A 12,058-nucleotide genomic window follows, 5' to 3' on the forward strand; every position below is an offset into this window, starting at 1 on the left:
CTGCAGCACACAGGGGCCGCTCAGAAGCATGTCACCTTAAAAGCCATCTGGTGGGCAAAACCAGATCCACATGCACAGCGCATGGAAGGCAGGAAGTCCCACGACACCCAGACATGCGCCACAGGTGACACATGGCTCAGCCCTCCACTGGGTCTCCTCCTTCAGGGGAGCACGGCCCAAGCACTGCATCCCCAGTCCCAAGCCCCACGCCCCAAGTCCGGTATGACACTGAGGCCCAGAAACATCACTCCGGCCGCTGGCTCTTACCAGGGAGCCCCAGGCGCCTGCCACCACAGCAGCCTTTCATAAACAAGAAGGAGTCGCTTTCCACCAGGCTGCCGGAGCCTGGCTACATCTCACCATTGCCATCACTCTAGGAGCCTGCTGACTCGTGTGGTGGGAAAGGGCTGGTGGCTGTTCCCTGGAGAGGCCACACTTGCCCCAGAACTGCAACAGAGATCGGGCTGGGCTTGGCTGCGTCCACAGCACCACCCACCTCGGTGACTTACTAAGACAACCGCGGGTTCTGCGCAAGCGGGGTTGGGGAAGGAAGGGGGAGGCCAGCAGGCTGGGCTCTGCCAGCGGGGTTGCTGAGAACATCTCTGAGCACAAGGCTCAGAGGAACAGAGGGCACTCCACCCAGCACTGTGCAAGGCCGGGCACAGTAAACCCTGAACACACTCAAAATCCACGCTGCAGAAGCCCCAGCAGCCAGACTCAGTAAGGGCTGTCATTCAAGTCACCGCACCGTCACAGCAGAGGGCAGAGCAGGAACAGAAAATGCTGGAGGCCTTGGAGGCCCCAAGGAAAGCCACAGGGCCTTGACCTCCACAATCCAGGGGGCTCCATGAGCTCTGCCCCAACCCACACCAAGGACCAACACTAGGTGCAGCTTCCAGGTTCTACTGGGAGGAGATGAAAAGGCGGCCCTAAATGGGGCTGACAGGGTGCGGTCACGTACAAAGAAAGGCAATGGGAAATTCACAGGAAAACTCCCATCCATCTGATTCTCCTGTAGGACCCTCAAAAGGCCTAAGGAATTCTCGCCAACCTGAAATCAGACAATGTCATCGTATGCTCCCTGGCGGCTTTTTCAAAGGATTCGGTTTCTGGTATTTACAGAAGTACTACAGGTCGAATATCCCTAATCTGAAAATCTGAAACGCTCCAAAATCCTCAACTTTTTGACTGCCGACATGACGCTCAAAGGAGATGCTCATTGGAGCATTTGAGATTTCGGATTTTCAGATTAGGGACACTCAACCAGTATAACGCAAATATTCCAAAATCCGAAGAAATCGAAATCTGAAACACTTCTGGCCCCCAGACATTTTGGATATGGGACACTCAACCTGTAGAAGCATCTGAGGGCCGTGGCTTTGGCCTCCTACCCGTCCCTCTCTGGCCAGATGACCCCAGTTCCCCGAGTGCCCCCAGCTTCCACCTGAGTCAGGCAAATCTGCGCCCCCTCCCACAAGAGCCTCCTCCTGGGAGCTCGCTCAAGACCCTCACACTCCACCCAGCCATCTCCAGTCCTGCCTCACCTCCCAGCCTCCCAGGTTCCCAGGCCAGGGGCTGGTCCCTCCAGGGCCACTCAGTGCAGGGCTCCTGTCTTTCCCCGGAGTATTGGTCTCCCTGCCTGCAGCCACTGCCCTCCAAATCCATCTGCCACATAGCACCCTGAGTCACCTTACCAAAATGCCAATCTCAGCATGTCGCTCCCCAGGTCCCATGCCTGCCCTGCCCAGAACATAAAGCTCAAAGGCCTTGGCACAGCATGCAAGGCCCTGAGGGAGCTGCCCTGAGCTGCCATTCCAGCTGCTGCTGCCCAGCTCTCTCTCCCACACCTCAACTCCCTGCTCCTGTCCAAACGAGCACCCCGCTGTTACCATCCCCCTCCCAGATCAAATGCCACCTCCTCCCTGCCAACATCCACAGCACCCAGCTCAGACTGCAGTGCTGTGCATCATTTCTGCCGAACCCCAGGATTTGTACCCACTAAATACCCAGCTCCTGAGGACACCCAGTCACGTCTGCAGCGTGTGGAATGGCACACAGGTGCAGCCTGGAGAACCCCCCGACTGCATGGCCACACCATGCTGCGGCTCCCATACTAAAGAGCCAGAAATGATAGCAGGCCAAGAGTGCACCCACAGGTTGAGGGCTCCAGCAGGGGCAGGGTGTGCTCAAAAGGCTGTGGGCATCCAGAGGGAAGCGGAATACGTTCTGCCCTGGGAACAGGAAACATTTTAAAAGGAGACAGGACATGTGAGTTGGGTCTTTGCAGGCTGTACAGGAGTTCGTACGACATGCAGAGACGAGAAGGGCATTTCCAGGAGGGGGAACAATGTGAGCAAGAGCAAAAGGTTATGAAGCAAGAAGCTGGTGTGCTGAGCCCTGGGGAGAGGCCTGAGGAAGGGCCTAGAAGGCAGAGGCAGGAGACGCCTCTGGAACGGCAAGGGCTCAAACACAAAAACGCCTCCTCCCTCCTCTGGGGGCCTGTATCCAGCTGGGCGTCCTGCTGATGTCCCTGGTCCTGGCAGGCCAGACCGGCTGGATACAGGTTGGCACCCCACTGCTCTACTGCCAGGCTCCCGCCCAGGCCCCTTCCTCAAGCAGCAAGGGTAGGCAGGCCGCAGGCTGAGGAGGGGGAGGCCCAGGCCTGGACTCACGAGAGGCTCCTGTACCAACAGACCACAGCTGTTCCTGAGCATGGCCTGGGCACACACTCAATCCCACAGGAGCCTGTGCTCTGTGGGAGGCGGGGCAAGCCTTCTCCACTCACAGCTGTGAGGCAGTGAGACAGACCCTCAGCTCAGGGACTACATCACCAGGGGAAGGATGTCTGCCCCGGGCATGGGACACTCTGGATCATTTCCTCCACCATCACTCAGGAAGTCACCCTGTCACCATGGGCTTCGTCGGGTGCCAGGCACACATCATGCTACACCCTGGCCCAAAGGCACCAGAGGACTGGGAAACGGGTCACGGCACCAGAAGCTGACAAGAGGTGACACTGCATGAGGACCACTTGGCCAGCTGAGACCCAGCCAGGAGCCCACGCCCTGGCCCTGCTTGTCACTCCTCCACTGGGAGACCAGAGACAGTTCATGACTCCAGCCTGACCCTTGGCTTCCAGGTCTGACAATGAAAGGACTGGAATGGAGCATTTCTCAGGTGCCTGCCAGCCCTGAACCTCCAAACTCGTAAGGCAAGGCAAACGCTGAGGCCAAGTTCAGCACTACAGCAAAGGCGTGGCTGGACTAGCCCAGCACCGCCAGGGGCCACTTTGCCCCCAGTTTGATCATGCCTGTCACCAGTACTCCTTACCCACACAGCTGTTCTCACGGGGGTCCAGGCTAGGGGGTGGAGCCCTCTGGGAAGACAGCTACTCACAGTAACCACAAACCCCATCTTCCCCAGGTGGGGCTGGCCGGCGCCCATGCATACCCCAGGTGGGAAGAGGAGGAAACTGATGCATTACCGGGTACACATCCACTCTAGGATCTCCAAGCGGTACTTTGAGGGGCTGCACAGCAGTTCCTGAATTGTCTTTGGCTCTGTGATATACAGACCCTCGAGGAAGGGGCAGTTTAGGTCCTAAGCAAGGAAAAGGAAAGCAACATTCACTGAAAGTCCCAGTGTACATCATTTCATTTATTTATTTATTTATTTATTTATTTATTTATTTATTTATTTTTGAGACGGAGTCTCACTCTGTCGCCCAGCCTGGATGGAGTGCAGTGGCATGATCTCGGCTCACTGCAGCCTCCACCTCCTGGGTTCCAGCGATTCTCCTGCCTCAGCTCCCAGGGTAGCTGGGGGATTACAGGCATGTGCCACCACGCCCGGACAATTTTTGTATTTTTAATAGAGACGTAGTTTCACCATGTTGGCCAGGCTGGTGTCAAACTCCTGACCTCAGGTGATCTGCCCACCTCAGCCTCCCAAAGTGGCGGGATTACAGGCGTGGGCCACCGCACCCAGCCCTCAGTGTACATCTGCAAGCTCCCAGGACCCTTTTCTTTACCCACGTCCTGCCATCTTGCCAAGAGTTCAAGTCCCCCCATTCTTAACCCCACATCTCCCGCGGCATGCAGACCCCAGCTCTTTCAAGTACTCCCACTCTGAGCTCTTGTGGCAGCAGGACCTAGGAGCAACGCCTGAGACTAAGACTTAAGAGAGAGTCCTAGGTTTCGGGACTGAGGGAAAGGGGAGAGGGAGAGGGACCACTGAGCCAGTCGTGGACAGGATGGGGGAGTGGCTGGGGTGAGGAGCGAGCGGGCCGAGGGGACCTGGGACAGCTCCCTGACCTCGTGGGCCAGCTTTCCTCACTGCTGCAGTGAGGGCTCTGTCCTGTGGGGCTGTAGAGGGCTTCTGGAGGCTATCACCCCTAGCATCTGACACCAACTGACACCAAGCCCTAGTGTCGCTGACTTGACAGAGTGGCACGAGGCTCTGCCCATCTGTCCCCTCAGACCCCGCAAGATCCCAGCGCGGGTACTGCAGTTCCATAGGCGGTGCTGGCCCCAACTACCAGGCACGGGCCGTGGAGACAGCAAGAACGAAGGCCTGGGGCACCCCAAAGGGCAAAGATGAATGATCCACAAGCACCCCCTGCTGCGGGGGAACAGGGCGCAGCCGGAACCGGCGACGGTGGCCGCGTGGTGCCGCGGACTTCCGCAGCAAGCCGTCCCAGGCCTCGGGCAGGGCCCTCCCCGGTCCCCCGCCCTGGAGTGGCTTTCTGGGCCAGCAGCACCTTCAGCTTCCCGAACACCTCCACAGCCGCCCTGAACACGCTGCTGTCGCCCTCGTCCTCTGAGTAGTCGTCGCCGCCGCGGCCGCAGCCAGCGTCCTGCCCCGCCATGTTTCGCGCTCCGAGCCGCGCCCCGCCCACGCCCTGGCTTCACTGGCCGGCAAGACCGCCAATCAAGCTCCAGCGTTCTTCCCGCCCACCCGCCTGAGCCCACCCCCTTCCCCACCGACCCTTCCCATTGGGCGGCGGCTCCGCCTGCGCGGGCCCCGGGCTCCCACCCCGGCCCCGGCACCACCCAGAGGCAGGACCACAGTGAAGCGGGCACGGAGCGGGGGACGCAGGGAAGGGGGCGGGGCGGACACCGGGAAGAGGGCGGGGCGGACACCGGGAAGAGGGCGGGGCGGACACCGGGAAGGAGGCGGGGCGGACACCGGGAAGGGGGCGGGGCGGACACCGGGAAGGGGCGGGGCGAACAGGCCAAGCTGGCTCTGAGTCGCTGGCCTTGCTGGCGTCGCCCCTGCTGCCGGCCGGGCATGATGACGCGTCGAAGCGAGGCTCTTCCAGGAGGGGGCGCTCCTGCCTTGGTCGGGTTCTCCTGGGCCACCACCACTAAGGGGCACCCTGGTTCCCAGGAGGACCAAGGGGAGCCTTGGGTGCAGAATGGAACTCGGACTGAAGCGTTCCTCTCCCAGCACGGGGTTCCGTCTTCTCTTCACCGTGCTTACGCTATAGTTAGAGGGAAATTTCTTGTCACTCACCAGCTGTGTGCCTTTGAGCCAGTTACCTAACCTCTCTGTGCCTCTTTGCCCTCACCTGATGGAGCTAATGAGAGCACCTTACCCACTGGGTTGCTAATGAGGATGGCAGGCGGTAATAACTCCTATGGAATCCCTAGAACAGTGCCCGGCGCATGCGAAGCACCATGTAAATGCTCACTATTATAATACACGCTGGGCCCTGCTCCCCTCACGGCTCCTGGGGCTACCTGCGGCTCCTTCCTATCCTGTCTACTTAACGAATTTTTCTACATCCCTCAGGCCCCTCAAACTCAATGCGTCTGTAATGAAATATGTCAGTCCCTCCTCCCCCAGACCTGCAAAGCCCCCAGTTCACTGAATGCCCCTTACCCTGGGACCTGCTGACTGGGCAAGGCAGGAAGGAGTTGGAAGGTGGCTTGTGCCCAGTAGCCAGGAGACAGCAGCAGGCAGCTGCCACTGTGCCCTCCTCTGTACCCTACCCTGCCATCTCATGGAGGGTGGGATCAGGGGGCAAGTCTAGAGTCAGGGAGACCCAGGGACCTGCTGGGAGGCAACTGCAGTCATCCAAGTGACAGGAGGGGACTTCACTCTGTCCTGGCAGGAGGGGGCGGGCAGGAGTCCGGGGGTCACAGGAAGGGACCTCAGCCTGGGAGGCCCCGACACAGGCCCAGCAAAGTGCCTCAAGGTCGCTCTCTACCCTTCCACGTGGCTGCTGCCTCAGGCCCTTCTGGTAGCTGAGGGCTGTCAGGGGCTTTGGGATTTTTTTTTAAGCTTTTTTTCCCCTCTTTTTTGTTTTTGTTTTTCTTTCTTTCTTTTTAGAAAATTTCATCTCAATCACAGCCCCAGCTCAGACATTCAAATTCTTGTGGGTTTTTCTGTGGATCTTTCCTAGGACTGGGGAATTTGGCGGAAGAAACCACGGTAGTGTGGCAGCCTCCCCCAACCCTCCCCATATCCTCTGCTCCTGAGGACCGGGAAGAAACCAGCTCCTGTGTACTCTGGAAGAAAATCTCCCTCCTCCACCCAGCTCCACGGATCCAGTGTGCTAAACAGGCCTCCCCAACCTCAGCAGTTCAGTCTATGGGACCCTGAGGAACTGGCAGGGCTTTGAGAGGCGAAGATCATCTTGAGAGGTTATGGAGGCCATCCCCCTGCATGGAGAACCTGTTGGCCAGCCCTCAGCCCATGGAGATGGTAGCTGAAGACTCAGCAGCAGGCTGCAGCTTCCCTGCCCACGCCACCCCACCACCCACCACCCACCACCTGCCACCCACCACCCGCCACCAGAATCATAGCACCTCCCAGGCATCTTCCTCCGGAAAAGCTGGAGGCTGGGGAGGGAACAGAGAGGCTGCTGGGCCTCTCAGGAAGGGGGAAAGAAGGGGCCCAGAGGTAGAAGCTTCTGGAAATGTGGACTCAAGTTCAATGCAAGAAAGCACTCCTCCCAGAAAGCACTGTCTGAACACCAGCTGGCTGCCAGGAGAGGAAGGGAGCTCCCAGTCCTAGGAGGTCTACAAGCCCAGGGAGGTGGGTGGGCAGGGATGTGGAGGGTTGAGTCCTACCATGGGGGAGGGAGGGGGCACATCTCTAAGGGGCATTCCAACCCAGAGACCCCAGGTTCTGTGAGGGGGGCCTGGGTGGGTCAGGAGCCAAAAATGTGGCTGAAGGACCCATTGACCTGGAGGAGGGATGTTGGGGGGAACCTGTGGATGTGGCGGGGAAGCTGGGGAGTCCTGGTCATAGAGGCAAGTTGGCCATGCGTCCCAGCAGGGCCTTAGCCGTGTCAGTGCTTGGAAAACAGGTTGGAAAATGAGACTGGTTGACAGGCACTGGCCCCGCTGTGCCAGAGATGGGCTGGTGGGTGCTGGTGGCATTTGAGACCTCTCAGTTTGTGTGGTGGGCCCAGAGATATATGGCCCAACAGTTGAGCTCACCAAGTGGGCAGCCTCCGTGACCTGTGGAGGGTATTGAAAAAGTCCTCAGAGCATCTGGGCTCTGCTCTTCATATGACCTTTAGGGCAGACCCCAGGGTGCAGTGGGCATCAACCAGGCACCCTCCCAATCCCCCAAAGACACCGCGAATCAAAGGAAGCTGAAGTGCAAGGGCTTTCCTCTCTGCAGAGGCGGGTCTGCTTCTGGCAGGGGCTGGAGTTAGACCTGAGGGGGAGCCACCCCACCTGGGGGCGCCTAGGCCCTAGAATGCTGTCAGAGCTAAAGCCCTAGAAGGCCTTGCTCCACGGGGCCACTTCGACTCCCGACCCTGAACCAGGGAACCTGGGGAGGAGGCTTTGAGGGACTGAAGTGTCCTCCATCACCCCCGACCCCTGGCCGCTAAAGTTCCTCAGTAAGGGTGGAGAGCACCAAATGCAAGCTGTTGAAGACAAGGCAAGTGTGTGCGCGTGTGTGTGTGTGTGTGATGTTTTGGGGGAGAGTTCAAGTCTAAGATGAGAAGCTGATCACACCCATGGGAGAAGCAAGTGGCGAGCCCTGGCATTGGGTTTGAGGGAGAAATGCGACAGAGTAATGAGGTCAGGCTCAGGACGGTCTGAGAGTGAGGCTCTCCGCAGGCAAGGCAAAGCCAGGGTGCTGCCTCTGCCTCCCCTCCTCTCCCTCCCCCTCCTGTCCTCCTCTCCCTCTTCCTTCTCCTCATCTCCTCCCTGTCTTCCTGGGACCTCTCTGCTGCTAAGCTGCCAGACTGAGCTGTTGGTCACCCATCCACCCCGCATCCTGGCATGCAGGCTCAGTACCCAGGTCTCGCGGGCAGCCCACGCCATCTGCGCCAGCCAGGAGCCCACCCGAAACCCAGCCCTATCCTCGAAGATGGGGGAAGGGATGGAGAACATGAAAGCAGGGGTGGGGGCCTTGCAAATGAGACAAGGAAGTGGCTGTAAGCTTGGGGGAGCCCTGCGGCCTGTGGCCCTAGCTCTGGAGGGAACACACTGTCAACCTGGGAGCTGCCTGAAGACTCGACTCTAGAATGTTCTCCTCCTAGGCCTCTGTGTTCATCTTTGGAGTCTACTGGCATATGAGAATGGAGAGGCTGCCTTGGGACCTTGGCTTCCTCTTCCTGTCACTTCTCGTCCCTATGCTGGGCCTCCTGCTTTAGGGCCCCACCCTCACCGCCTGCAGTTGAGGGGCCCTCACCTGCCCCATCCTGCCCCCAGGCCACCAGCTCCTGCAAGAGCACATCCTGCAGCGCAGTCGGCATGGTACCACCATTGCCATCACCATCGCCTCCTGTGGGCCTGGAGGTGCTACCATCACCTACCCCGCCCTGTCCCCCAGGCCACAGGCTCCTGCAAGAGGGCACGGCCTGCGACCCGGGGCGACACTTGCTCTGAGGCCAGAGGCAGTTGTAGGGGGTGTGGACAGAGTCTGGCTGGCAGGGAGGCAGTGGCCCAGCGGTCCATCTTTGTCCTCCTGCCCCAGGTCCCAAAAATGGGAGGGATGGTCTGGGGCCCTGGGGACCTTTGGGTTTCCCGCTTCTGCCCTCGAACTGCCTGTTTGCAGTGGACGCAATGGGCGAGGCGGCGGCGGGGGCGCGGGCGCGGGCGCGGGCGCGGGATGGGCGAGCGGCTGCGCGTGCACGCGGCTCGCGGGAGGTGGCGGGCGGGGGCGAGCGCTGCTGCACGTGCGCGGGGCGCAGCAGCCCAGGCGGCGGCAAAGGAAACGGCGGCGGGCGGGATCGCCCCCTCCGCGAGGAGACGCTCGGGTCTAGACGGCTTGGCAAGGCCGGCGGGGCTGAGTCACATGCGTCTGGAGCGGGAGGCGAGGGCGCCAGGACGGGAACACGAACGTGCCCGCTCGGAGGGCCGGCCGGGGGAGGGGGCGCCCGCCTCGCCTTCTTGCTTTGCCCGACCTCCCCCGCCGGGCCTGAGCTCCAGCTTCTGCCTAACCTCCGCTCCCTGCCGAGGTCCTCGAAGCCCACCGGAGGGGGTGGGGCGGGGCCGCTTTCACACGGAGTCCAGCGATCCAGCGAAGCCACGCCATGGGCGGGAATGAACTCGAATTTCACACGGGCAAGGAGGGTGGGAAACTGGCCCCTACTCTGCCCCCATCCCGACCACGGCCCTGCTCCCTATGGGCTGGTCCCTGCTGCGTGCCACCCTCTGCAGTCCCCCTCCACTGGCACCCTCCACCCCATCCGCAGCCACCCTTGTCCCATTTGGGGTCCTGTGTTCCCCTTCACTCCTGTTTCTTCTCCAGCCCCACCCCCTAGCAGGCTCTCTCGCTCAGGATCACCAGGTCTCAAGCATTTAGTGCTCACCAAAGCATCTGCAAGGAAAGTCATTTAATTGGGACCAGATCCTCTGAGGTTTCAGTGGCATTAAAATAAGATGGGTTTCCTCTAGGGAAGAGTTGCGGGCAACAGGAAGAGGGCATGGAAAGTGGGGCTTTTTTCTTCTCCAAGCTTTAAGGGGGAAAGGCCCCATATTGTTACTGACATATAAGATAGCTGCAGGAGCATGTCCCCAGAGAATCCCACCCATGTGCCACACACTGCTGTCGTTTTCACTCAGACAACATGTGGAAAGCTCAAGAATGGGCCTGTTCCCTTTCTCTGGGGGTCACCGCAAGGCTGTGTCTCTGGCTGCCCTGGGCCCTGGGAAAAGGACAGGCATGTGGTAGGTGCTCCTGCAGAGAGCAGGAGAGCAGGAACAGCCCCCAGACCTTGACCCTGGGGCCCACATGCTCCTGACCCCACCCGCTCCTCCTCGCAACCCCGCCTCCACCCTGGGCCAGCCACTATCACCTGGCCCCTGGCGGGCTCAGCTGCTGCACGCTGGCTCCCACCTCCTACCCTTATGCCCCCAGTACATCTGCTCGTGTTCCACCCCACAGCCTGAGGGGGCCGAATCCTGTGACTCCTCTGCTTAGCAGTCCAAGGTGGCTCCCTGATTCTTTCAAGGACAAAGGCAAGCCAGCCCACCCCCACAGACACCTTCCCACGGCTCACTCAGCCTGCTCCACCACATTGCTGTCGTTGCCAATGCTCAAATTGGGCCCAACCGTTTCCCACCTGGGGCCTTTGCACTGGCCATCCCTCTTTTTCGGAGGGCTCTTTCTGCGGCTTTCTGCACGGCCATGGCCTCTTCACTCACGCCTCTGCCCAAATATCACTTTCTCACAGTCCTCACCTGATCCCCTGTCAGTGAGCAAAGAATCCACTCTCCAATCCTCGTTGATGACAGCCTTGAGGGACAAACAGCATTGCTTTGGCATCCTCCAGACTACCAATCTGAGTCCCAGCTTGTAGAGGGTCCCAGCCTGTATGTGTGTGCATGAGTGTGTGAAGAGTGGGCTACAGGGAAGGGAAGGGGGAGGAGGACAAGCGACAGGAGTCCCTTCCTTGACCTTAGAATCCTGGGATTGTACAACTAGAAGCGACCTTGATCATGTAATCCAGCTTCTCTAGGCCCCTTCTGGCTCTCAGATTCTAGAACTTTCTAAGGAGCCTGTTTCCACCATACTGAGATGAGGAGACTGGGGCACTGAGGAGGGAAGCTTGTTCCTGACGTCACATGGCCAGTCCGTCCATGGCAGAACCGGGAGCCCAGAGCTCTTTCCAGCAACCCTCGGGCTGCATCCCTGGTTCCTGGAAAATCCCAACAGCCCTCCCACCCTCTGCTCCAGACACCGGGCTCAGGATTACTGTTGGCTTGGGGCCTGCCTGTCTCAGCACAAGTCCATCAGTGAGCTCTTGGGCGGCGGGGAGGGCAAGGCAGAAACTTGCCAGGAGCCTCTGGCTCTGCTGAGCCCCTGAAGGCTGGCTCTGCTCCATGGGGGTTCCTTCAAGGTCCCCACAATGGCCGGGTCCTGGGACTGGACAGAGTGGGCAGCAGGAGTACCACTCCCCAGGGGCCCACCCAGGTCAGCCACCAGGCTCCCAACCAGGGGAAGGGCAGCGAGGCCAGGCGTCCATGGGAGCTGGGAACTGAGAGCACCCCAGGCCTCACCCTTTCCTGCCTAGGTGGGTAGGAGCGGAGTCCCTCCCTCCTCCGGGCTGGCTGTGCCAGAGAAACCTGGGAGCAGGCTTCCCCCACCCCCAGCCCAGCTAATGGGAACCAGATGGCAGGATGTTTAGTCAGCGCCTGGGGAGCCGCGCAAACAGGGGAAATGGGTAGGGGGCCAGGATTCCAGAATCCATCCCCAGGCAGGGGGAGGGGCGGAGCCGGGGTTCCCATCACCGTCCAGTCTCCCGACCCCAGGTGCTAGGCTCACCTCAGGCAGGGACCTACCCCGTTTCTCAGGCGATGCCTGGACCAGGAGGCAGGAGGACTGGCCTCTGGTATCGAGACTTGGGTGAGCCCCACTCCTTCTCTGTTCCTTCTCTGTAAAATCGGGGGTCGACTGTGCTCTGTCTTGCAGGATCCTGGGGCAAGCTTCACTTAGTCTCGGCAGCATACTTCAAGTCTGCCGTGCCCCAGTGCTACCCTGTCCCAGCTTCGGCAGCTGCCCCCAGGCAGAACACTGGCCTACAACCATCCTGTGTCACCCACAGGACGCACAAGGAGATGGTGGCCTCATCCCTGACTCCAGAGGC

The 12,058-nt window shown here is 60.1% G+C and overlaps 1 protein-coding gene across 2 annotated transcripts in view; it reads right to left on the bottom strand.

Annotated features, from left to right (window-relative positions):
- Positions 1–12,058, bottom strand: part of HAUS7 (HAUS augmin like complex subunit 7) — a 50,910-nt gene that overhangs the window by 21,169 nt on the left and 17,683 nt on the right. Inside the window, exons 1-2 of one of the 2 annotated variants that reach the window (XM_024240593.3) lie at positions 4,760–4,971; positions 3,485–3,600 (exon numbers count right to left, since the gene is read on the bottom strand). In XM_024240593.3, the coding sequence (XP_024096361.1) occupies positions 3,485–3,600; positions 4,760–4,867 (224 nt within the window). In that variant the 5' untranslated portion in view covers positions 4,868–4,971. Of the gene's footprint in view, positions 1–3,484; positions 3,601–4,759; positions 4,972–12,058 lie in introns of those variants that run through there. The other variant, XM_024240594.3, reaches the window with a different exon arrangement.

Source organism: Pongo abelii, chromosome X (assembly GCF_028885655.2).
Source record: "Pongo abelii isolate AG06213 chromosome X, NHGRI_mPonAbe1-v2.0_pri, whole genome shotgun sequence".
NCBI lineage: Eukaryota > Metazoa > Chordata > Mammalia > Primates > Hominidae > Pongo > Pongo abelii.